This window comes from Manduca sexta, chromosome 7, assembly GCF_014839805.1.
Source record: "Manduca sexta isolate Smith_Timp_Sample1 chromosome 7, JHU_Msex_v1.0, whole genome shotgun sequence".
Taxonomy (NCBI): Eukaryota; Metazoa; Arthropoda; class Insecta; order Lepidoptera; family Sphingidae; genus Manduca; species Manduca sexta.
In genome coordinates this window covers 4376065-4403866 of record NC_051121.1, presented here as the reverse complement: position 1 = coordinate 4403866, position 27802 = coordinate 4376065, and the positions used below count along the sequence as shown (strand labels likewise).

The following is a 27802-nucleotide window of genomic DNA, read 5'->3' as shown; positions in this document are numbered from 1 at the left end:
TTTTGCTATTAAATCGAGTTCTTTATTGAATAGGATACTACTAGTTTTATAAATTGTTTAATAATACCGTGATTGCGTTATATATTTTTTAAATGAAATAACGGGTACAATGATGTGACTTATCTCTTTAAAATAAATTGAAATTCAGCTGTACTGCAATATAAATTATTCGTCCACGAATATTTTCATAATCAATAAATTCAACTAGGGAATTCATTGAAATTATAAATGGAAACACTGTTCCATGTTTGACAAATGTTTTAATTTTTGTATTAGTAATAGTTATTTGTATTTTGTAGATCCGCAAAATTTTTATTTTGTAATTTGTAACTAAGGTTTAGAACTGATAAAATAGTACTATTGGACCTAGAACAATGAATATAGAAAGTGCTGCAATTAATATCCTCAAGCGAGGCGTTGAATTAGACACAAAAAAGAGATACACCGAAGCGCTTGTATGTTACCAAGAAGGACTTCAGATTCTAGTGGATAAGTTAAAAGGTAAAATATACTTTAAATAACATGCTATTTCTTACAAAGTTACTTACATATTGCTATTTACAGGTGCACCAGAAGAATCAACCCGTGCCTATCTAAAAGAAAAAATAGAGGAATACATGAATCGGGCAGAGTTTATAAAAAAGTTGGTGCAAAAACAAAAGGAGGTTGGTCAGTTCCACGAGCAGATTCATATAGAAAATAATTCGACAGGGCACAGCTATAAGACATTGTTTGGCAGGTTTTTGGATGAGGATGTTGAGTTTGTTATTGTTGAAGATCCATATATAAGAAGTTTTCATCAGGTGAGATGATTTTTATTTTTTAGGGGAGTAGTTTTTTAGTAGGGCCTAGTATGAATTAAAACTAGTAATAAAATGTAGAAACTTTTATTATGAGTTATATTTCTATATGAGGAACTTGACTTCAAGTCAAGCACTAACCAGTACAAGCATTTTTGCTTTGCTTGGCAATATGAAACTTTTACAGTAGAAGTATCATGTCTCATGCTATGCTTTGTGATTCATAGTGCGCAGTAGTTTGACTATTATTTATGTACTTGTGTTTAGTGTTGATAAGCAATATGTCATATTATTGCATTCTATAAAATAAGCAAAGTATCATAGTGACATGTAAATAATCAAATTTGTTAATAAATCTAACAAGACATCTTGCATTTTTTTTTTCTATATTAGTATGCTGGCTTTTATTTTGTTTAAATAAATAAGCATATTTTCTCCAGAACTAATAAACATAAACAGTCTTACTTATAAACTTGTCAAAAACATCACCGGTTCCTAGTTTAAACCTTATTAAGATGGAGGGTTTTGACTAAAAGCTGATTCAGTAAATTTGTGTTTTAACTAAGCATAGCTTTGTGAATGTTTTATAAGACTGAAGATTTACAATAGATGATGTTATTTGAATATATGTTTTTTTTTGTTTCAGTGTCAAAATTTCCTCAGACTATGTGAGTTGTTAGTGAGATCTTGTCCAAATTTAAAACATGTAGAACTAGTAACATCAAGGGATTCTAAATCAGAGAGTGAGCAGAAAGAAAGGTACAGGGATTTAGCCAATGATCTGAGGAGATACAATGTACAACTCAATGCAAAGTTCTCCGACACACTTCACGATAGACAAATTATGTAAGTTTCTGTAATAATTTTATCAAGTTTTGTATACAAAGTCATGTACCTATAAGATTATGTTTATAGCTTTACTGGTCTAAAAGACCTATCCTAGAATATAAAGTACCACAGTGTGCTTTTTTTAATAAAAAATAGCCTATATTATGATATTGTAAGCCATTTTTTATCTTTGCTTATTGTCATCAAAATCCTTAACGGTTTAGGTGATAACTTACAACTATTTACTCAAACATCTTCACAAACTTTCGTATTTATAATATTAGTAAACTAAGAAATAAAATTTTAACTGCTCCACAATTTAATATTGGAACAATTTCTTTTCAGATTAAGTTCCGGTTGGATTATAAAAATTGGGAGAGGTCTTGACTTTTATAAAGCTCCCGAGAACAAATTCTGCCTGGGGGTTTATGACTTGGACTTGAGGCCTTGTCATGAGACGACTGTAGATATTGTGCATTCAAAGAATGTAAAACAATCATATGGATGATGTTTTAGGTTTAAATGCAAATTATAGGATGGACAATTTTGTGAGCTGTGGCTGTGTTAAGTATAGTCTTTGATTTATAGCTGTTTTTAATAAACAATCGCAATCTCAACCTTCAAACTGATTCCGAGAATGCGTATATAAAAATAATTTGTTAGAATGTTAAAAAAAAAATTGTTCTTATTCAGGTCCATTTTTGTGATAGATCGAGAAAATGGATTGGGATTGTTTATTGAAAGTGGCAGTTAGTATGAAATGTTAAGTTACTTTTAAGTGTTTTGATACTATTTGTATTGTCATGGAAGTTACTTAAAACAACCAAGAGATTTGTTTTGTTATTCAATCAAGTTAATGAGAGTTTGTTGTGTAGGTAGGTGTATGTAATAATATATCTGATTTTGTATTATATGCAAAAAAATGTTTTGATATTTTTTCTATAATTATAATTGAATAAATTGTTAAATAAAATCATATGTAATAACGATATTTCATATTTTTCTGCTGTAATTGCAATCATATTCACAAATTTTGTTTTAAAACCATAAAAAGCACATTTTAAGTAAATAATAATTAACGGCTGTCATCAAACTTTGCAAAAACAAAATTATTACACCAAATATAATTATAAAGAATATGTAGGTAGATATTTCGAGGCAGAACCCTTCTGCAATGATTTCTTATAATTTCTTATAAAATGTTATTGAATATAAAATGATTAAAAGTAATTGTGATTAATTCTCTAAGGGATAAAAAAAGTCGGATTCATTTTGTTATATACTTTATTTGAAACGATAACAATGTCGCGAGCTGTATGCACATTCCATACATGATATCTACAAATATTTTCAATATATTGTATGTACTTATTACTACGTACATATAGTTAGTGGTGGTATTCATTGTGTACAATATGGACCAATACAAATTGGATAAAACTTGAAATTAACTTAAGTAGTTTATTGAATGTTATTTTTACTAATTTATAAAATTTTCATGAAATATTCAGAACAAAATTGTTTTTTATTTATAAAAAGATGTTTTTACTTCTGCAGTGGCCAAGGTTAGCCCGGGTTTAAAAATATTAAGGTTACCTATATTATTTCATTAAAAATCTATTTCGATACATTAAATAGTTTTTATTACACTTTATAAGTCAATGGTTCCGCTATAGTACTTAAGATATTTCGAGAATAATTCATTGTATAGATTTACTTAAAACAATAACTTAAAATATTCCATCTTTGATCACCATTCGTATACAATTGACACGCCTATCATTTCTCAAAACCATTAGAACTAGAACTAAAGAAATTAAGACTAGCAAATAGTAATTCCTTCGTAGTATGGCCACTGACAAATAGACATAAGACATAAAGTTAACATATTAAGTAGAAATATTAAACTTATAGCCAAACCAGGAAAATAAAAAAAATCTTGTGGCGCCATATTTTTTTTTAAACCTTTGTCGGTACAATTAGTTCCATACATTTGTCGTAGCGAGGTTCCTTATTCCCCTAGTAAGGCTATACATGAACATTGTTAATCAGTGTTTAATTAATCACTGTTTTGTCACTTTTTAGAGAAAGAGACAAAGCACTGATTAATTAAAACAATCATAAGGCTCTTAAATAATAGATTAACTTATTTACAAATCTGAATAGTACAACGAGCGTAATGCTATGTGTAAGCTATACATACAATAAGTGGAATTTGCGTAAAATATTTTATATACAACACTTGAATGAAAAGTGGAATGTATGGCAGTATAAGCATGAAGTCTTTCATTTGTCAAGTACATTTTTTCCGAGACAAAGTGATTATTGTATTATGTATTTCATGTCATAGCATAGAAGTATTATCCATTAACAAATTAAAATTCAAGAAGCTTAAAATATATGAAGCAATGTCTAGGGTGTAACTACCGCCGTATCGACCGTGTTAGTTATACGGGGCCCCCGAGCGTTAGAGGTCCCTCAAGAGGGTGACAGCCCTAAAAGTTTGCACTGTCCTGAAGAGTCCCAACAAATTCATATATAGGGTCCCTTTATGGTAAGCCACACCACTGACTAAAGTCTCAATTTCAGTCTCCAATTTGATAAATTTACCCCACCTATAAACATACATAATCAGTGTTTAACTAATCACTGATTAAAATGTTTCTTTGCCCAATTTTTATTTAAAATTATGTCATTAAAATTACAAAGTTTATACTGTATATTGTCAATTTAAACATAGCTCTCCTGCTTGGCCGAGAAGAGCATCAAAGATTCCATTAAATGCGGTCGGATCATATCTTCGACGTCTTTTTGGTATTCGTCGAAAGCTTCGGGTATGTGTTTGTAGATGGTTCGCAACGCTTTGAGGCAGTGTATGAGCGTTTGGTCCGGGTTGTGTTCGAGATGCGGCCGGGTTCGCTGCACCCTAACCAGCCGGGTAAGGTGCGGAACTCCTTCGAGCTGGACTATCTGTTGGGCGACATCGGGTATAACCGATAACCTAGGAAGGAAAATATAATTTATAAATTTAAGTTCCATTCCATTTTGCATAATTGCTATAAAATTATGTGAAATTATCATTATTTATTTAGTAAATTTTTTCTATTATTTTATTAACAGATGGCGTTATAATCGTTTTTTTTAATGAGAACATCAATTAAGGCAATATATTACAACGCCATCTATCAATCAAGATAAAATATGTTTTATCTTTAGTACAACACATTGTCAATTAGAAATTTTATTCAAATTCGTATAGGTTATTGTTTATTGGTATAGTTTATTCGTACATTAACATCTGAAGAAATTGAAGATATTTTTAGCTAAAAATCGTTAGTAGTTACCTAGATATAGCGTCGGTGGCGTGGCAGTGCAGCCGCGCCTGCGCCCGCAGCTCGGCGTGTCGCGGCGCGTGCGCGGGCGCGCTGCGCGTGAAGCACACCAGCGCCGCCACCACCGCGCCCAGCCGCGACAGCTGCAGCACGCAGCGCGGGATGCGGCATAACGACGCTAGTAGGGACGCTGTTTGTTCCTACACATGGAGAACATCAAAATATAAACATTACGATTCTTAGCTATTTATTATTTAAGTATTGAACCTTATCTAAACATGAAATATATGGGGACGGAAATAGATTGTTTTTTTGTACAAATTAACAAAAGGCGAGTATTCTACTTATACGTAGGTAATGTTATGATTTTACGTTTCATAATTGACTGCATGTCATATGAAATACACGGTCGACTGCAAAAAAGTACGTACTTGCAAAAACACGGAGATATGAGGCCCTCGACGTTTCACGGCATCCAGCAACCGTTCCACAGTGCGGTGCTTGGTGATGACCTCCACGATATCCGAGTCATTAGCCACATCTTCCTCTCGTCTCTCCAATTCCAGCTCCCGCACCAAATTCACCAAACAGGCAGTACATAATAGAAGTAACTGGCAACATTCCGTTCGAGATAGTATTCCTGTAAGAAAATAACTAGTTGATCTACTTGTCAACAGATGTCGCTATTATATTCGTAAGCTTTATACAATTCTTTTTCGTTAAGGCGATACCTCAAGGTCCATTTTCATACATTTTGTTTCGGCTTTAATCTGGGTAACTAAACAAGTATTGGCAAGTAAAGAATTTAAATTCACGTCTAGTTAGTGATTAGTTCTCGCAGTTGAAGAAAAACGTAAAATAATTAATAATCATGGATATTTCGGCCTTTAAAATTTAATATGACGAAATTTTAAAGGCAGAAATATCCATGATTATTAATTATTTTTACGTTTTTCTTCAACTGCGAGAACTAATCACTAACTAGACGTGAATTTAAATTCTTTACTTGCCAATACTTGTTTAGTTACCCAGATTAAAGCCGAAACAAAATGTATGAAAATGGACCTTGAGCTACCACCTTAAGAACAATACATATTCACATTATGAAATTGAAATATAATTGGTGAAATAAGGATTACATTTCTGCCAAATACTTTCATTATAGTCATAGCTCATCTTAATGTCATTTGAACATGGTTCGAATTGTTACACTCCTTTCTAGTTAATTGGAAACATTTCTAAAACGAAATACTTATTCACGATAGTTGAAGAACTCACCCGTAATTTTATCGACGATATTGTCCAGATATAGATGCATTTGCGTGAGATCGTAATGTCCTCGCAGCCACGGAGCCGTGATCTGAGTGAGCACGGTGATCGCCTCCCGCATCTGCGGCTCGGGGTTCGACTCGTCTGATAAAATGTCCGATATGATCTCGATACCGCCACCCTGAAGTAAGATCAAAAGACTATTAATTTTGTGTTGATTAAAATAGTTCTTTTAGCTAAAATATCAGTAAATCATATGTCGTTTTGTTTAATTTACTTCGTGTTATGGCAATACATACAAGTATATTATCTAAGAACTTTTTTGCAGCGTATTACGCGTTATTATTTAACTTGAATTAATATTTTGTAGTATATAGTGAAAGATTTTTTTGTATCCTCTATAGTAATTTAGAATTACCTTATAATAAACAATCTTTAAAATTTCACGTCCATGGAATGTTATTAGTGTCGATTATGTCAAGTCGGAGTGATGAAGAAAAATCGATTTAATTTCTCATCGGAAATCGACCATCAAGACATAATTACACATTTGAATACTTCATGCGATAGTTGCAAACTGTACATTTTGCAAACAGGTCTGGCTCGATACGCTAGTTAAAGATAGTAATCAATCGATTATAGAATATTCAGTTACACGCTCCGACATAATCGATTATACAGCTTATTACGTCTACTTTGCAAACTACAATTTTAAATATGGAAGTCAGAGCTAAGAATCCAAAAAAATCTTATCATTGATTTTTAAACTGTTAACATACCAAATTCTTATATCAATTAGACAATCGTCATTTTTTTAATATAAATAATAAAAAAAGTGTCATATAGATAAATTATTGAAAAATTGTAACAAATAAAACTTACCTCTTCAAACTGCTTAACAGCGTCTCCGGTAACGCACACCGTAGCTAGAGCGCGTAAAGACAATGCTTTTATGGAACTCTTGTTGCTCTCAATAATTGCTGTTAATAACGCCCTCGGCACACCACAGTCCACAAACGGAAGCTCGGTTATACTCTTCATGATCTTAACGCATTCCTCGTGGAGTGAGCCTTCTGTATTGTCACTTAGCATTGCCAAGTGCCCGATAGATGTTAAAGTGCTTTTTAGTATCATGTCTGATGGCGGTTCTTCTATTATGGAGACTAGTGTCTGAAAGAAAATAATTTATGAGCGATAAGCGTTGTTATTGTTTTTTTAAATCAGTTATGTGGAGCGACACTCCTAGCGACTATTTCTTTACAAAGAAATAGTCTTTCGATGCTAAGAGTATTTATTGCATTGTAAGCAAGTAATTAAAATATTCCTTAAAAGGGTCTAGTTATATACCTTCATCTGCTGCACAAGCACAGCTTTCGTAGTCTCCAAGAAGATTCCTATCAGTGTGTCGAGATGCTTTTGCACGAGATTCCATTCGGTATTGCTCTCATTCAACTCAATCTTCACATCTTCGCCTATATCTATCAATTTCTGTAGATACATTTGCAGTGACTTCTTAATTTTATCCCATCGTTCTGGTGTTTCACCAGGAGGCTTGGTGTTTAACGTTATGCTATGTGCCAATACAAACTCATTTATATTCGCAACCAGCAAACATATTTGCTCCTCGCACGATTTGTTAGCTTCAATTTGCCTGCAATTACAAGTGTTATGTAGATTAGATGTATCGCAAAAACGGATCGTGCAAAACATAATGTTCCTGTTTCCTAGGTGTTGAGTAGCATTATATTTCTATATATGGAACGATGAAATGCTGTACCATGTAACGGATTAATAAATTATTGTAGGCTATAAAACAGTGGCGTAATAGACTTTGATGTTGCTCAGAAAGTTTAAATCAAATTAAATTTGGTTCCGTGTGTTATAAATTAACGTTTTGTAACATCACTTTCAAATCTACTTAACTATCATGCATTAATCTTAATAAATAAGTAATTAATGTTTATGAATAACAGAGATGTCGTACCTTAGCACATCACTGTAGTGATGGACGATAATCTGGCCGTGCGTTTGCACTTTTTTGATGTTGCCAGTGATTGTAGCAGAACTGGCTGATACCAAAGCCTTCATCTCCGCTCCCAAAGGCTTGCTCTGCAAGGTTGTCATACATTCGTTTTCACACGAACCAATTAAGTCACACAGCCAGTACTGAACTGGCTCTGGTTTCCTTTCACAAAGACGTTCCAATAACGTTTGGTCAATACTTCTTTCTCTATATAGTATCTCGTTCTGGTTGTTTAAAACCACACTGAAAATAATTTATGCATAGTAAACAACAATGTCGTAATTAATTATGGATACTGATCTCTGCTGAATGCAGTCTGAGAAGTTGTTAACATTAATATTGAACCGGTAAATGCCTATTTAACCTTCAATTATTTGTAATCTACTTACCCACTGTTGAAATCAGTCAATATTGATTTGCGTAAACTTTTTCTGTTACTTTTTCTTCCATTCATAAACTCATCAGGGGCTAACATTTTGGGAGTTGAGGTGCAGGCTAAATTTAATTGTATGTCTACAAAGTTTAATTCGTCATCTTTTAATTTCTCTCTTTTAGAATCGTGGGTTAGATCTTCGTCATTTTTAGAATCTGTTTCGTATGGTGTTTTTTGTTTGTCCTGGAATTGTGGGGGAGGTGTGACCCTTCTATTTTGTAGATAACTGAGATCTTCTTCGGGTTGGTCTTTTGCCCTTAAATTTAAATCGCTTTCAGTAGCGACAAGTCTTTCGTTGTAGTGAGGAATAAGTAATTCTTTTTCTGGATAACCGACTATGACCCAGTTATTATGTTCACTAGTTCTAGGTAATCCTAATGATGGAACTCTACTACCGTTTAAAGTTCCCCCAGCTAGGGAGTCTGCAACTCCGGGTTTTTCTTTTTTTGATGGAAATATCCTGAATAATTCTTTAGTTCTATCACACTTCGTGGCCATTCGTTGTTTTGCTTTTGGTCCTGCTTTTTTAGTTGGTTTCAAATGCAGGCTGTCCATAATATTCTTTGCAAGGAGAGCTTTGGTTGGTTTATGTATGTATTCTTTGTCATATTGTGTATCTTCAGAGATTGTGTCTTCATGAATATATCCTAAAGAATGATGTCCATCTTGAATGTCTAGTATTTGTTGGTCTAAGCGTTGAGCTTCAAAATTAAGAGATTTATTTAACCTGTTTCTTTCAAATTTCGGTGTTGTAGTAATGGGTAAGGTGTATTCGTTTGATATGCTGCGATTGTATTCTGTTTTGTAAGATTTTTCGGTAGGTATATAAGAAACATTCGAAATAGGCGTGCGATTTCTGGGCTGGTTATTAACTGCAATCTCATTGTGATCAGCCAATTTAATGTATTCTAAACTTTCATCAGACTTATTTTTACTAGTTTCTAAATCTTTAACTTTTGCTACTTTAATAACTTTGGTGCTATCGTTCTCAGCGTTAGATATAAACGTTTTCTTAACCGGGTATTTCTTAGATGGACTTATAATATTTATATTTTTAACTGGTACTTCTTTGGTATCTTTTTGTATTGCACTTTGACTTTGAGTGTTATCTTTATTAATCGTAGCATTATTTTTGTGTACATTATGATTTATTTTACTGTCGTTCTTGACGTTCGATTGTTTAATATTTATATTTTTCGAGGGTGAATTATTCGATTTTCCTTTATTTATGTTCTCGTTATTAAAGTTTTTCGGATTAATATATTTTTGCTCTGATTTGTTTGCGTCGTCGACATCTTTGTCTTTTAATAACTCCATATGTTCTTCATCGTGATGAATTTCGTAGTATTTTTGTAAATCGTATGGCGTCTGTATTACACTACTACTTCGAAGTCGAGGTTTCGGCGTCGGAATCTCTGCATGATCCGGTGTTTTGGGGTTATCAACAACATCTTTATTCTCCGGCGAGTTTTGTAAATTCGAAACATGTTTCACCGTAATATTTTCGTTATTGTTCGAATCGCTGCTGCTGGATGACTTATCTTTTGATTCATTGTTTTCTGGCTGATAGTATTGCGAGGGAGGCGGGGAGCTATCGGAGTCGGAGAATCCGGAATCTTGGCTTTTGTGACTGCCGGGGCTGCCGTGTCTCAAGGGCCATTGATTTATCTGCACATTATGTTGCGCAATATTATCAGCGCTATTGTTCCTTTGTTGGTCGGGCTGGTTGGCAATCCAGTGTGGCAATTGAGGCTCCCAGTCTGGCTCGTCTCTGCCGCGATTGTTTCGGTTCCACTCCGCGTGAGGGGCCACTGGACTGCCGATGTTCGGAGGTGAATCACCCCACCACACTTTACTGCGCGTGCGTTGGAAATTCGACATCCTAGAAACAAAAAAAAAACCTCATTATTCGTGAGAACTTAAGGTGACGAACTTAATGAAGGATGACGTCATTGCTAAGTTTATAAAGACAGTATTTAGGCGTGTGCCTCCCGACGCGTGACGGCCGGCTCTGCAGAGTCAAATTATCTTGTTGTCTTTTTGTTTGATAGTCATGGGAATTTGTTACGTTGATCGCATATACACAATCAAATACAAAAACGTGTGTGTAAAGTCCAAATTGAGAGCCGCGAGCGCGCGTCCCTTATATACACTAGTAATAATAATTGCTTATGTCGAAGGTCTCGGCTAAAGGACCGGGCAGATGTTTAAAACCGTTGCATGCGCTATTGTGCACGCGGGTATTGTACGACGACCGTGATTTGGACACCCTTTCCTATTTGCTGGTCCGTTAAGAAGGTAACTAGCTGTTTACGCAAATAAATATTACTGTTATTTTCTAGAAATTTGATAACATCGTGTGAGGATACCAGAGTTATTTGAGTAATTAAAAAATTGCATGCTTATAGTATTATCTGATGTTAAGATAAAATGAATTATTAAGATAATGTTTCAAATTATTGAACAAGAATGCCGCCTTAATTTATATAAAAAATTTTTTTTTTTTCTCTGAAAGGTCTCCGAGTCTCGAATTATTTTATTTATCTTATAACATTTTTACGTCCAAGTGTAACCTCTTTTTGTAAGGTACAAATAGTACAGGGCTTAATTAGTATGGATACATGCGGTCACAGACATTCATTTATGCGGAAGTGTTGAAGGTCCGAGACAGCCATCAATCAAAATATATAAAAAGAAAGCTTACGTCCAACTCCGAGATATCCCACTAAGGTAATCATTGAAGACATGCGTCATATAAATTCTAATGCATTTCATCGTATCGACATTGTGGAATGGAAATATGATGGCGTGGATATTAGTTGTAAATGCTGTTATCTATGATTGTATGAGCTTGTGTGGGGTTCTGATTGTCTCTACTAATATTACAAAAAAGTAGTGTACAAATTTGTAGGCAAGGCATAATATTCGGAACAACTATTATAAAAACTTTAGTAATACAATCTAGTTTTATGTTTGTATATTTTATACTTTTTGTTGGTCATCTGTTTTGCGTCTTAATTTAATGAATGAATAAAATATAAAATTACTTTTCCAATTCCGCTTTTTTTCACCAATAGGAAATTCCATTACCTTCGGACGCTACTGGCTACTTCTACCTCTTCTTTAAAGGTATAGTCACCGATAGATCTAATGTATTGACGTTTTTTGCGTAAATGTAAAAGATTGCGTGTTATTTAGTATGCAGGTCAGGTAATTTACCTCAGGGAGCTCAGGATTGCAAGTATCCGTTTCGAATGTTGCTTAATTTAACCGCGAGATCAGTAAATGTAATAAATATATGATGCTCGAAGGAGGTTAATGCCTTTAGTAGAAGCGGTTTAGTTTTTACATAACATTATTATTGCAGAAGTTGAGTTAACTAACAGGTAAGTCACTTAATAATAAATAATATATAATGTACCATCACAACGTCGCAGAAATTAAAACTTTGTAAGACAGAACGAAGAATAGAGAGACGGCAACTTTTTAGCCTCCAGCTACCTGACCGTAATCCGTATAACACCAGCATTTCTATGAGACAAACCAATGTAGCTCTTCTGACACGAATTTATCAACTACTAATACTATTTATGACCAATTTTATTTCTTTTGCTTAAGGATGTAGGATTCTTCCAAGCCCATCAAAGCATGACCAACATAGACGCGAGACATTAAAGTCGGTCAACACGGCTTGCGGTCTATGAGTCAATTACCCAAGTTGATTCACTCAATGTAACAAAACAATTATCAGTTATGAGCGGTGCCGTATCATCGATAACTTATATCTTTAACTTCATTGTTTGTATTTTTTATCCATACCAACTACCGATTGTCAATGACAAAATGGAATTTATATTTGATACAAGAAATTGCTAATGTAGAATTCAAGAATGGATCTTATTCTTACCAGTCTGTAGTTCTTATTAGGTTCTAGTGGTCTTTGGGAGAGAATAATGACTCACTCTTAACTTACATGCTTATTTACCTACGTTTTGTGATAAAAATCATGTTTATGCTAATTTCCTTTCATTTAGATGTAGTTGTAATGCCTTCACATACATAGATTTGTTAGATGAAACTAACAGAAGAAAACGAAAAGTAAGAAAACGAAATACATATAATCGGTGGATGAAACTAACTAGCAGTGTCCTGAATTAACATTTAAACTTATCCACATCACTGAGACGTTGTGAAACACTGTTTAGTGGTAATTTGTACTAACGATTACTAATTATGTGGCCGTTTGAAATGTACGTGAACATTTAAATGGACATCGTCTTTTTGTAACTAATTGTGATGTCGATTTGGGTTTTTATTTGCATTTTATCTCCTCCCCATAATATTTCTTAGTTTTCTATCCATTAATTATTACTGAAGTTTTGCTAAGATTATAGTAAACCTGAATGGAAATGAATTACGTATTGTTTGGTATTTCACTGCTTTCGCCATCCTGAGACATGAGATGTTAAGTCTCATGTCCAGTAGTTACACTAGCTACAATGTTCTCCAAACTGGAGCACAATAGTGACTACACACTACCGCTTGGCGGCAGAAATAGACATTGTGGTGGTACCTACCCAGGCGGACCCTCACATATGAGAGACCTGCCACCATTAGATGGGATTTAATATATAGAATTTAAGTAAAGTGTGAATATATTAAAAAACCGCAGCTCCGTTAGTATAGGAACAATATCTTTGATCAAAAAACTGACTTATTAACTGTTTTACCGTCATTCCCAGTCAAATGGAGTTGTAGAAACATTTTAATATTAAACATCGGTGCACGACTTGGTATCAGTATGGACGTTGTGCGAACAAACGATTTATATTGTGGAATAACGTTTTTCTTAGAAAACCGCCGTCGAGTGCGTTTGCGCATTTCTATATTATTCAAATATACCCACATCGTCACTGCATGCGGGGTAACGATGTTTTAGGCTTTGACGTATCAGTTTTGTTCGTTATTATTTATTTATAGTTCATGTGTAACAGTTTGATGAATTTTTGAGTTGTTATATCATTATACTTTATTTTTTAATGTAGTGTAAAAAAAACTGTTTATCGGTACAAATAAAGACAAAAGGCAATAAAAGTTTGTAAAAAAAAAAAACAATAGGTCAACAAACAAAATTTTTTTTCACTGTAATGGAGGCCACAAAAAATGGCCATCGACAATAAATGCGCATCTCAGTGCTCGCAATTACTATGCCCTACATTTTTTTACTTCATTTCAATATTTTACCGTTGCAAAACAGCCTATATTAGTATTCGTTAGCATTTGCTGCTGGATACGTTCGCGCGAGAATTCACAAAAGAAAACGTTATATCGGGATGAAAGTAACCTATTAAACCTATTGTAGGTCTGTGTGACAAAATGCATCCATTTAAAGATATCCGGTTGACAAATATTCTAATCCTTCACAAAATTATATACTTGATCAGTAGAATAATAAAGTAGGGCCATTGCATATATTCCTGAAAACATACACAATTAAATTGTATAATAGTATGACGGACAAAAATTGCATGTATTTATTTGTTATCATATGCAAATAGCTTGTATCAAGCGGCGACCTTAAATTTGCAAGCAATTAATGTTTCGGATATGCACAAGTACTTGAAATTAAATAAAACGGGTGACATTGTGAAACTCGTTCATTAATAAGGTCACTTGAAATTGAGTTGCTATTCGTCAGGATATCTGCTAACGGGGATGTAACAAAATATTATATTAAGGGACAGAATAAAGTTCGAAGCGTTATTTCAAATAGTACAATAAACTACGCATACCAGTAATAATTATTATAGAGTTAGGTTAGGTTAGGTTGGCATAAAAAATATTCATATAACTCATAAAAAAAATGATCTCTTATCAATATCCCGTCGTAAGTTTATCGAAATAGATTCTCGCTGTAATCTACATATGATATCGTTAAAATAAGCAATATTCGGAACCTTCGCCATTATCTGTTACCTTCAGTACAAGATAGCCCTTGTCAACTTCCTTTACTCTCTGCCGGTACTTACACTGTACGACACGCTTCGATGGAAACAATGCTATCCGTCCAATGTATTTGACTTTGAATTTTCAGTTGATTGAACTTGAATTAATGGACAAAGTGGATGATACGTCCTCGGCTTTAAAAGAATGGCTTCAAGTTTATAATAACGCAGAAACCATTGCATGGATTTCGACGAAATTGTACATAAATATACCATAATAGGTATGTATAATTATTATAACTTGATTTATGCTACTTTTATCCTGGAATACTACACAGTAAGTCTATTCGAAGTCGTAGTTTATTCGAAGAAATGTTTACGCGAACGGAATGACGAGCAACATTTATTAAACAATCTACTATGTTTCAAAACATTTAATTTGTGTTCTAAACTATTGTTAACATCAAGTCAAATAGAGCATAAATCAGTCTTAAAAGGCGGGAAATTGCTATGCATCAATCCAGAATCGATAATAGCGCGTAATCGTGAAAATTACGACGCTTCATCGACTAATTTAATTTAGCAAATAGTTTTAAGAAACAGAAACGCAATGTTAAGGCGAAAGCATTGAATTATGCGGATAGCACATTTGCAACGGTCCATTACGTACGGATAAATAGTTTACAGATTAGAAAAATATTTTTTATCTGTGCCTTTTAAGAAACGTCAATTTTACAAGAAAAAAATGTGAACAAAAAATATTAAATTCAATTAGGTTACGCGAGCACTTTGTAGTGAAATGTGCATTCAATGTTATGCTCCAATAAGAAACAACAGGAAATATGTATAATAATTATACACGCTTAACTCTCGTTATGCGATATATCTCTCAGATTATTAATTGTTTACACTTTGTTAAAACAGCGGCAGTTTCCAACTTTAGTTGTTTCATAATGATTTCTTATGTTTACGCGAATGTTAGACATTGAAATTAAACTAATTTTCGGATTCTATCGCGGTGCTGGTATTTTATTTTCTCCCGACGTTTCGAAGACTTTACAGCCTTCATGGTCACGGGGGGGACTGAGGTGTTGTTCATCCGTAAAGTCAAAGTTACAATATCTACCTACATTTTACAATTATACAACTTTTTTAAATTTTTTTAAAATTTTAGCTGTTGGTGGTCCGATCTACGCAGAATGAGCTCACAGTGTCTTGAAGTCTGGCAGCCGGTCTTTTGGGTTCCGATTTAATTAAATGTAGAACTGGATCCCAGGCTTGTGCAAGCTTCCAACCATCTTCCCTATTGAAATTAGGATGTTTTTAATTTCAATAGCCTCGCGAATCATCCTAGGCAGGAATCGGTGTTCTTTGGCGAGGATTTGTGGCTTGTCTAGTCGCAGATAATGATTGGCGCCTCCCTCAGAGTGTTCAGCGACTGCAGACTTCGTCGAGCGTCGGTGTTTCACGTCAGCTATATGTTCTTTTACGCGGGTCCCTATATTTCTTTTTGTTTGCCCGATATAAGAGAGGCCACAGTTGCAATCTATTTTGTATACTCCCGGTTCTTGTAGAGGTATGTGACACTTGACAGGTGGTAAAATTGACTAATCTTCTTAGGCGGCTTAAAATAAGTTTTTATGGAAGCACGCTTCAGGATGTAGCCAATCTTGTCGGTGACTCCTCTTACATATGGTAATACAACCGGAACACGTTCAACTGTGGCTGGTTTCACTCGGTTTCTGTGACGGCGGCGTGGAATTTGGAGCTTGTTGTCTCGCAGTACTTGCTTGACATGTTGCAGCTCAGCGGCCAGGTGTTTCTCGTCACAGATTCCTTGTGCTCTCTGAAACAAAGATTTGCCCACGGTAGCTAACTGTTTTGGGTGGTGATGAGATTCACCGTTCAGATATTTATCAGTATGGGTCTGTTTCCGATATACAGTATGACTTAAGGTCTGATTAGGATTACGGATGATTAAAACATCTAAGAAAGCAAGAGATTTATTGTGTTCTAACTCCATAGTAAATTGGATTTTATTGTTGATGGAGTTAAGGTGATTTAAAAATGCAGTTACTTTATCAGATGGTAAAATTATTTGGATGGTATAATTAAAATCTGAAATTCATGTCATAAAAATCATCTGAGTTGTGTTTTGGAATAGTTACCCAAAATTTAATCACATGATAGGTTTTTTTACCAAGAATGCAACCGATTAGTAAATTCTATTTATGTAATGTTTGAAAGCAACACCCTTCACGAAGACGATGTGAGAAATTAAATTGCAATAAACGTCATTTCTGGTCATAATTAATAGTCGAGATGCTGCAACATTGCTCACGGCAAAATGTTAATCCTTTCCTTGGTAGATTCATATATACCTTCCATGACTTTCAAATATCACGCTTCATTTGTAACGAACGGTCTACCATCAGTAGTGAATGTAAATGATGCTCCTTACTTACACAATTTGCTTATAAGTAACTTAGTTTATACGGCATACATATATGAGGTGTAATCATTTATGTAAATCTAAGTTTTGCTTGTAACTCGCACGAAACCTCTCACGAAGAAAACACACAGCTTTTACAAAATAAAAAGGAATTTATCTACATATAATAATTATTAATGACGTATTTACTTGTTATAAATCCAGGACTTGGGCTATTTGTGTGACAAATTTTATGGTTATTTCTGCAACGGTTTTAGCGTTTACATCAAACAAACATCTTCACTAACCTTGGAATTTGAAGATATAAGTGTTATTAATACTTAGATAAGGAACCACATTTGTGCGTTTGTAAAAATATGAAGAGATCGTATTTTTCGCATTATAAAACTTGATCAAGTAATAAATATACAAGTTATAAATTTAACTTATCATATGGCAGACCTTTCAAAACAATTATCTATTACAATTCGCACCAACGTCCGCCCGTCAAACCAATAAAGTCGCGGTGTGTGCGTGCACCTGGCATAACGGTCGCGTGTCATCTGCTCGTCCCATACGCCACGGTTGGCTGTACGGCACGCGTTCTGTGCTCTATCGAAAAATATTTGAAAATGGAATGCTTTTTATTGGATATAAAATTACATCAGCATTTTTTGTAGGCTTTTGTAATTGATATTATGCACTTGGGTTCGAAAAATAACTACATGTCTATTTTCACAATAGATCAAGCGCTTTTGTTATGTAGTCAACTTTAATTGAAATTTATTTATGAATTGTATAAAAGGATTAATAAAAATCATATGAGTGCGATGTATTAGTATGATTTTTAGTGTCCATACGCTTTATTATTTCATATTGATATGTAAGTATATTAGATAGTCAGTATATATTTTTATAAGTAAATGTATAAAGCGCCTTAAGAATCAATTCAATTTATTGTATATAATCATAATAAAAATATCCCTATTCGGATATGTCACTTGTATTTAAATCTGTTCGGATGTAAGACTTTCCTTTGCCGGCAATGTCAATAAAAAACCGTTACAGTTCACACGAGCGATCGATTTAGATTCCACTAAGAACATTCAAAATGATCCCCGAAAATAGGGAAAATGAACCTTGTGACTTACACTTAGGGGTGATTTAACTAGCAGTAATGTAACAGTGTGTAGTGATTTGATCTCTATGGTTACGACCAGGTGTAAAGTTCCACATTTTTTCTGCGTACGCGACCGAGGCGAGGCTTCCCCAAGGTTAGGGTCGATTTTAGCGTCGAATATACAGGATGGGTGCAGTTGCATTTTTCTTTTTAACTTTAAGGATATTTTACTTATGAAGTATAAGGTATCATGAAACTTTAACATATTAATTTAAAAAAGGAATGGTTAAGACTGAATTGATAATTTATATAAATCTTTAAAACATATGTATATTGTTAATATACATAAATTTAAAGTGTTAAATGTTTAGAACCCAAACATTTAATTCTCACAATTTGTTTAAATAAAATCGTCAAGGTGAGAATAATATGAATCGTGGTGTAAATTATTTTATATAAGTATGTCATGGGTCACAAGTTCATTATAATAGTATTAAGTGCATTTCTTATCAGCATTGGCATAAAGAATTAAAATTACTCGATATTTGTTACAGTAACTTGTAATTATTCTAAATTATCTTGAAGAATCAACGGTTTTCATTTGACAAATGGTTTTAATCGTATTTATACTAAGACACGCAATAATGCGAGATTTTCAATACAATTTAATTATCCGTTATAATTATTACATTATAAGGAAATTGATATAGATCTGCTTTGTCAATGTACTACAAAAAAAAATTATAATTAAAGTAACCGGTAATGTGTAATAACTAAATGTCAATTTGTTCACGTGGTAAATACATGCGTAAGTCTATAAGAATTCGGACATAGCTACAGTGTATTGTCGAGTTACCATCCGTCATAGTTTCTCGGAATTATATAGGGTTTCTGTTAAGATAATGAGTACATCCAGTAGTTATATCATTATGTCAAGAATAAATAAAACTGATACATTCTTGCACAATAGTTAGGAATGTATATCTAGCGATACTTTTATGTTAATAAATTACTTCATACAATACTGGTATGCTTGTTTTCTAATTAGTAATACAACGTGTTATTAGACAGTAACACCTAACACTTACATTTCACGTTATGGTAATAACTATGCAAATTGCAATTCTTTGAAAATATACATAAATTTTTATTAAAATGACAAAAATGGACTGCATGACTCAAATGAAGTAAAGTATTTTTTGTAAATTTTTTACCCTACCAAAATAATTACAATCATAATTAATAAGTATTTTATAATATCATAATACTAACGTTAGCAATACAGAAACCAATCTACATTTAAACAAAAAATATATAAATAGGCAACTCAATATATTTCTGTTCTCTTTTTTAACATCACCCTGTACATCCAAAAGGCAGCCCCATTTTATGGCACACCCCAATAGCTCCTTACTGGTTCGGTAACATCTGTCCACAATTACCATCCGATACATCGGGTCTTCCGCACCGGAATGCAAATAACAGTGAAAGTAACATAGTACGCAACCGATTATAATTCGATGAGTTAATGGCTAACTTGATGGAAGAAAGTAAGGAAATACTAACATAAAATCGCGTGTGTGTTTATTCAAAACTGTTAATGGTATCAGCAAAAAGTTTCACATAATTACTGGAATATTCCTGGTTATTCTAGAAATCTCTATTAGGACCTGTATTAATTTTTACTTATGTTCGAAAAAATTGATTTTAAATTTTCATGTTGGTAAAAATTTAAAAGACAATAAGCAATGTTTGCCTCTTCATTCATCTTGTGGGATTATTGGATTTTTTACTGAAAAAGACATTGTATTCTGTGACATATAATTCAAATTGTGTAAAAAATATAACATAGAACCTTGTAATAGTGAGCCAGCGAAATGTAAAAAAAAATACTCAAAATATTTTTTACATTGTTTAAACGTAGCTTATAGCTTGCCCGGTGGATATGGCAGCATGAATATATTATTTTATACTAGTGGTCGTCCAGTGGTCGAAATTCCACCGTCGGATATAATATATTTGTACCACACATTACACATATGTTTTTCCACACCTCTACATGAACTTTAATTGCGTAATATTGCACACACACCGTGCTCTCAATGGGTACAATGTTTTTTCTTCACGTATTAACATAATATAGAAGATAAGTACTATTATAAATAGAAAATAATAATATAATCTCGTCCCAATTTGAATAGACACCAATAGCATCTGACTTGACGTTACAAAATAAATTTGAAAGCTCTTAGAGAGAACTTTCGTAATTTATTACTAACATATTTACTGGTATGCTACTGCTATATATGGTCATAATAATTTGTTAATATGTTAAATGTTATGTTCTTAGAAATGTTTATAAAGATTTGATTAAGACAATGTCAAGATTTCATTTTGTATCATTTCAGAAATATCAACAGATCGCCTTGCACAAATGTTAATATCGGGTTTACGACATCTCATTATTTTTTAGTGTCTATAAAATGCTCTTCTTGCTGTATTGCGATGGTATCACTTTATTTAGTTATTTTATACAGTATTATTTATTGATTTATCTATCTTCACATATTATTTAAAATATAATACATCTGCTCACATTCAATTAATTCATATGAAATTCAAAAAACATTACAACCTTTTGCTATGACTCTCTTTCAATCAACATGGACCTTGGCTGAATCTACAACGTTAGTTAGATCATTTGCTCTACCCATCTTATTTCGGCCACTACATAAATCTTCAATAATCCTGACGTTATTCAGGCTTACACTATTAGGTATTGGCTTTTTACGTAATCACATACACCATCCGATCTTTAATTTCAACTTCTCTTCAACTTTATTGCGTTAAACAACTTAAAAGCTCTAAAGAAGTTTATGGTTACGGTCGGTTAAATTCTACGGGGTGTTCAGCACACGCGTCGGTGGCATATGGCAGGTAACGTGTGCGGGCGAACGCGTTCCGTAAGGAATGCCACGTGCCTTCTATTAGCTTGGAAAAGGGGTATTTAAATAACATTACCATAATGAATATTGGTGAAGGTAATAACGTGATGTTTTATGACGGAAAAGGAGGTTTTTCGGTAATGCAAGAGGTCATGATTTAAGATTTATCAAAGACATAGAATTTTGTAATGTAAAAGAACGAAAGTACATTAGTTTAAACAGTATAGTATTTTAGGAAAGTACATTAGTTTAAATGTAATAGTGTTGTCGATTGTACTTCACGGGAGCAACAGACGAAACCTTTAGCATTATTTCCTAGCCCAGAATGACTCTCCCATACAATCAATAAATTAAAGGTAATACCGAGTAAAGTAAATATTTTTCTAAACAAAGATGTTCCATTTTCAAAAACAGAATCTATTATGATGTTGGCACTACCTGGGACAAATGACATTAGTGTAGACTGTATAGACAGCTAGTAGTCGACACGTGGACACGCATTCCAGATTAATGATTAACGCACCTTGTTTGGTGAAGATCAAACAAAGAGAATTCCTGAGCAAATGAAACACTCGTAAGGGAATGTGGCATTTGATATCGAGCTTGAGTTATGGTACTCACAAGAGACAAGGCGTGTGATCTAATATAATTGGTTATAACCTAGAAACTAGATTGTGGAATTAAAACTAATTACCGTTACCAGAACACTAAAAATACAGTCTAATCTAGAACTCCTCCTCTTTTTGAAGTCGGTTAAAAAGAAGAGAAGAAGGTAGAATCAAATCTGAATATTTATACCACCGTCATCATGAGTGAGTGATGAAGTCCACTACTAGTATTAGCTATATCCAAACCAAATATTTTGTGAATACAAAATGAGTTAATTTATGCATTCATTTTTCTGCAAAACTTCTAAACTGCAAATTATCAATAGATATTTCAAAGATACGTAAGAGAAAAGAAGGTTAAGTATTCCAGTCAATACATATAAAATAGAATAACATAACTTAATGAAACCAAATAGTACACACATACAATCATTATGAGGATCCTATGATCATAAGTCATAACATTGTATGACTTAACACTTCACACGTTATGAATCATCTTCTGTTTATTTTATATACCGATAAATATGTAAAGCTAACGAACGATACCTACTTTAACTGATCAATTCGAAAACATCGCACTATCCAATAACAATTGTTTTTAAACCAGAAATAGAATACAATGGACGGCAAGCGTCGAATTTATTATTTGATTTAAAATTAACCTCACTAATTGCATTTAGCAATATATATGTAAATCGAGACATAAATCATAACAGGCTGTTTTGACATTCCATAGTTACCTTAATGTAAAGATGTTGGCTCAGAGCCATTTGTGATACAAATTGAAAACGAATCCACAACCAGCTATGAAAATAAGTTTGGGTTTTTGAAGCATGTAATGTTAAAGTAGTAGTTTAGACATTAGTCCCAAACCTTTGACGGATCATAATAATTATTATTGATTTTGGACATTGTAATGGCGAATACAAGCCTCGAGAACCTATATGTATATTATAATGCATTCACTTTTTATCCTACAAGAAGTACGTAGAAATACGTAAACGGTTTGACCCTATTTCCACCCAACTCTCCACAAATAGGTAACATTTATGTACTTTAAATGACAATCCATCACAACTCAAGTTTATCTGTTAATCGCATTTAAACGAAGTATTAACGTTTATATGTAAGTTCATGGTAATTGTAAACCTCATTTTTCATCGCTAAAGGCTAGGCTGGTCTATTTCTGGAAAATGAAAAAGTTAAACGGCCGGCACGCGTGGACCGTACACGGTGGTGCATCTGCCTGGGTTAATTGCAGATATTTGCAGCTGCCTCGCCGTTGAAGCTTAATGTCAAACCCTTAATTAATTCGCTGGCAATGTCAAACGGGCAAGGCCGTTCAATTCAGTTGGATCGATTGCAAGTTTTGAACTGTAGTTGGAACGCTGTATGTAAGTTCTGCAGTCGTCATAAAATTAGATCTGACTACCACAAAAATCTGTACTTGCCTTTTTGTTCTTTTAATTAGTCATTGTATTTAAAAGCATATAAACAACGCAAGTCATCGCCCCGGCAAAGCATCGAGTTATTTTTCACATCAACTCACTTAACCGTGTCAACAATCTTATTTTTTGCAGCTTAAATCAATCTTGCAATTCAATGTTTCTAATTAATCCAGATACACCATGCATTTTCTACGTTCGTTATTCTCATGCTCTACATTTTCTTGTTCGCGTTTATATCAATACTAGCTTTTGCTCGCGGTTTCGTCTACATGAAAAGTTCTTCCGGGATAAAATTCTCGTTATTATATTTCCGGAATAAAAAGCCTATATCCTATCTAGGGTATCAAACTACTTCCATTTCAAATTTCATTGAAATCCGTTCGGTAGTTTTTGAGTTTATTGAATTCAAACAGAGACGCGGCCGGGGACTTTGTTTTATAATATGTAAGAATAACTATAGTGTAGTATCCGTTAATACATCAGTTAATTAGTTTGCTCCAGAATAAACGGAATGTACTACAACTTCCTCTTGAGAAACTCGATCGAGATTCTGAGATTTATTGCATCCTTTTACATGGTTTCTAGTTAGTATTAACATCTCTGAAATATTAGGTTTGGTTGATCGTTCTAGCAGTTTTGCTGTGATAAATCTATAGTTATTGCTGTAATTATGTGTAGATTACTTGAAAATTGATTTCATGATGAGTAGAGATAGATGATATTGCTGAATGTTACGAATCGGCAGATGATAATATATGAACCAAAATGCAATTACTTTTGAAGTATCAGGTATAATTTCATATTCCCAGAAAACTTTTTAAATATTATGAAATTGCATTTGGATATACATAAATATTAGAATATTATCTTTCAATAACAAGAGTTTATCAATTTTACATCCAATACTTGAGACTTCTGACAATATTACTATCTAATCTGAGAATTCCATCGGAAGGGGATCAGTTTGAGATGCGATTACTTTTATCGGCTCTCTCAAATACGTTTATAAATATGCACAAGTTCGATAGATGTGGAATGTAATACAAATAAACGCAAGTAATGTTTCTGGCTTGAAGGACCAAGCTAAAACTAGATATGTGTAAATAATGACAGGCAACAAACTGAATTTTTTCATAAAGTTAGAAAAGCGATGTCTTCTTCCATTTCAGTCCATTAAACACGAACCACGTAATTGTTTTTAAATAAATAATTGCACACCAGTTGCGTCATAAACGTACGCTGCGTTTGGTCTCAGAAGCGAATAAACCGTCACATTAATCCAGTATTTTTCCCCTTTATTTCCTTTGTCTTTTGTACGAACTAGAATATTTTTGTGAAAATGATATTATTAGAAAGAGTCATAAGTATTTTTTCTCAAATGTTAAAGGGATAATAGATTCTGAATACCTTAACAGTCACCAAATCTATCCAGGTTTTACTGTATACCAGTTCATCAGTTGCGACTTGCGACTCATTAACATTAATCACTATAGTGAAATGTTTACTGTTGTTAGCTATCTAATCTATCTATACTCACGCCTATTATTCCCGAAAGGATAAGCTGAGCATCTAGAGTACCCACTTTTCGCCGTGTATTCCATCCCATAATGTGAAAAGAAGCGAGCCAATTGCCATTTATTATCTAGTTTAAACTGTAGTGATTTCTTATGTTTACGCGAATGTTCGATATTTAAATAAAACTATTTTTTTATAATATAATATAAAACCGCGTTAAAATCCCAAAAATAGTTTTATTTCAATGAGTATATACTGTAACCGATTCCATCAATGATCATCACTTCGCATACAAACTCCTATAGTAATAAGTACCAACTGGTAATACGTAACAAGATTCATATGGAATGCGGTAAGCGTTGGAGATCACCTGCCCAACTGGCCACATGAACAGAATAATAACGCGAGATGACTATCTGAACCTAGGAATCTGTAAACGCACTCGGATTTTAAATAGTTAGTGGTATTAGTGTTTAAATGATGCTTTGAACTTTACACTGAAGTTTACACGCAATTTGATTTATATTATTGCTTCTAGAATTAATAGCCCTTAAGTTAATTCTTAATCAAGTAGTTATCAATTTAGAAATTAGCTACTTAATAAATAAATAATTTTGCTGTGGTGTTTGACAAAGATTTTTAAACTGTCTTGTTGTCATTATTCAACAGTTCACATAATTGATTACATTGATACCGTTGTTTTAATCAATGTATGAACTTCGACATGTTTGTTAAAAGCATCTTCATTCATCATAATTTACGAAATAAATGCGTAGATTTCACCATCCTTAATGTAAAAAATAAGCATATTTTGAGCACAAGGAATTTAAAGAACGCCTTAACTATAAATCGTTTTACATAACCAATTATATATACTTGGAATTACATTATTAATATGTTAGAAGTAGGAGCAACTAACGCCGAGAACCTAAGCAATTATATGAGGAAAACCCGATTGAGGTCATGCATTGGTCATAATATCCGGACGGACATCATAAACATTTTAAAGATTCCATGTCGTTCTTTGTTTAGCTATTTAAATAAACTCCCGTAAACCTCTAGCTTATATGCGAAAACAAAAGCCGTATCTGAGTAATACTAAAATAATTCCAAGAAAGGCCTTATTTTTCTCCAGCTGTTTGACCGTAGTTTGGGTAATTCAAACATCATTTTCAATTGTAGACTGCGAACACTTATTTAAACATTGTCGTTTGGTAGCCGACACTGAGTGACAAAGCGATGAGTCAAACGTTACTTACAAATCGATTGTACCTACAGGCTACCAATATGAATTGAATCCTAAATTAAGTTATTTTTCCATATTTGAATAACTTACAATTGAAAACCTAAATTTGATCTTTGTGTGAAACATTTCAGAACTCATACAATTTAAATTAATACACATATTCTTTTATATTTTTGATCTGCAAGATTTTTAAGTATGTTAGCAACATCACAAATCCAGAGAAGCCATGTCAATTGCTTAACAAGACAATTCTTTAATTTCATCGAGGACATATCTCTAAGATTGTCCAGTTACGGACAATTAGTTGCCTATTGGTTATCGGCGCGTGATCGTTTAATACCAGTTGATCGTCATCGTGACCAGTCGGCACTATAATTTGGGACTACACGATACGTTCTTGAGTCAGTCACCTCATCAATATAAAATTATGGATTGCATATGATTGATGGATTGCACTTGAGATTCATTCTCACGCTCTCAATTATTTCTTACGTGGTGGTCTGTTACTGTAAACATATTTATCTGGTATAAATTGAAGAAACTCTTTCAAAATAATTTTCTATACTTTTTTACTTGTATTCCTGTTAATGATTTTTTACTCGTTCTCTTATACACTCTTCGTTGGTATCACATAATAATATAACTGTGACTTCAGTCCCAAGACGCGACAACTCATGATTGTCATGTCAAGGTCTATTTCAATACTATTCTAATGCAATTTGTTGTGTGACAAATTGCATTACTACCAAATGGTACTATGGGCCAGCCATATTAGAACGTATAAGTATTCTCGTCACGTCGCCAGTCGGTACGGCGCTGGTTGCCTCTGCGTTACGTCCGTAACACTTCTTATTTACGAGGAAGTTTTTATGTGAAGAGTTTCTAAAGGATTGCATGTTAACTGACACTGGCTTTACAGGTTTTGATTCTACTTTCTGGCACTGTAATAACCCTAGATCATACAATAATATCCAGTTACTCTGTGTTGTGTATCTTTATCACACTCTATTAGAGATATTAATAGTTCTAACAGTTTTATTAATCCTATGCATGGATTTTCAATGTTTAAAATCCTCGAACGCTTAGAAGGGTTTACGGATTAAGATTTTTAAAATTTAGGCATAGGTGGTTTTGTAATCTTTGACTACTGCGATTTCAAGTTTAAGCATTTTTTTATTGCCTGATAATATGTTGTTATCTCAAATAATTTTAAAAATATTGCATATACTTGTATCATCTATTTTACTCTATGTGGACTCTTGGTTGGATAGCTCTTGTGGGCACATTTTATTGTATTAAAAAATTGTATCTAAATTTTTTTTATTTAAAATTTCCAGTTTTGTTATAGTTACAGTTGTGTTAGATATATTTTATTTGTGATATATTCAACTTTTATTAACTCCGTTACCTAGAATAGGAACAAACCTCAATTGAAGTCAATAAATTAATTGTTCTACATTTCTGCTTGGTATTAGCAGAATGAAACTTAAATCCGTCACGTCATCTGCTAGCAAGACAAAGATCGACCATAAACATCTACCGAATTGAAATAATGGTAAATGCGTTGCCAAAATTTTAGAAAGAGGAATTCACATTGTTAGGTAGTCGTACAGAACACAACAGTATTTGCTACATCATGCCGGTTTTCTGTAAGAGAGTGGCACTAACCCAGTTGATATTACTGAGAAGACTGTCTTCAACATGACTACCACATTTATCTTTAACACAATGCTTAATGATATTTCTATTAATCCATCATATTTCATTTGCATGTAGAATAAAGTCTACTAGAAATGGTCTATTGTTTAACCACCCACATTTGGTACTTGTAGCATTGTCTTTGCCCTCATTGGAGC

General features: G+C 33.4%; 2 protein-coding genes across 2 annotated transcripts in view; one reads left to right on the top strand and one right to left on the bottom strand.

Annotated features, from left to right (window-relative positions):
• On the top strand, positions 1-3146 carry LOC115449673 (MIT domain-containing protein 1-like). Its single transcript, XM_030177550.2, has 4 exons — positions 1-501; positions 565-803; positions 1447-1646; positions 1974-3146. Exons 1-4 carry the CDS (start codon positions 375-377, stop codon positions 2134-2136), a joined length of 729 nt encoding a protein of 242 aa, XP_030033410.2. The 5' UTR covers positions 1-374; the 3' UTR covers positions 2137-3146.
• LOC115449671 overlaps positions 2895-27802 on the bottom strand; it is a 39433-nt gene continuing 14525 nt past the window's right edge. Inside the window, exons 3-10 of the mRNA XM_030177548.2 lie at positions 8642-10567; positions 8214-8495; positions 7577-7880; positions 7112-7399; positions 6239-6410; positions 5392-5600; positions 4973-5160; positions 2895-4629 (exon numbers count right to left, since the gene is read on the bottom strand). Of these exons, the coding sequence (XP_030033408.2) occupies positions 4359-4629; positions 4973-5160; positions 5392-5600; positions 6239-6410; positions 7112-7399; positions 7577-7880; positions 8214-8495; positions 8642-10566 (3639 nt within the window). The 5' untranslated portion in view covers position 10567 and the 3' untranslated portion in view covers positions 2895-4358. The remainder of the gene's footprint in view (positions 4630-4972; positions 5161-5391; positions 5601-6238; positions 6411-7111; positions 7400-7576; positions 7881-8213; positions 8496-8641; positions 10568-27802) is intronic.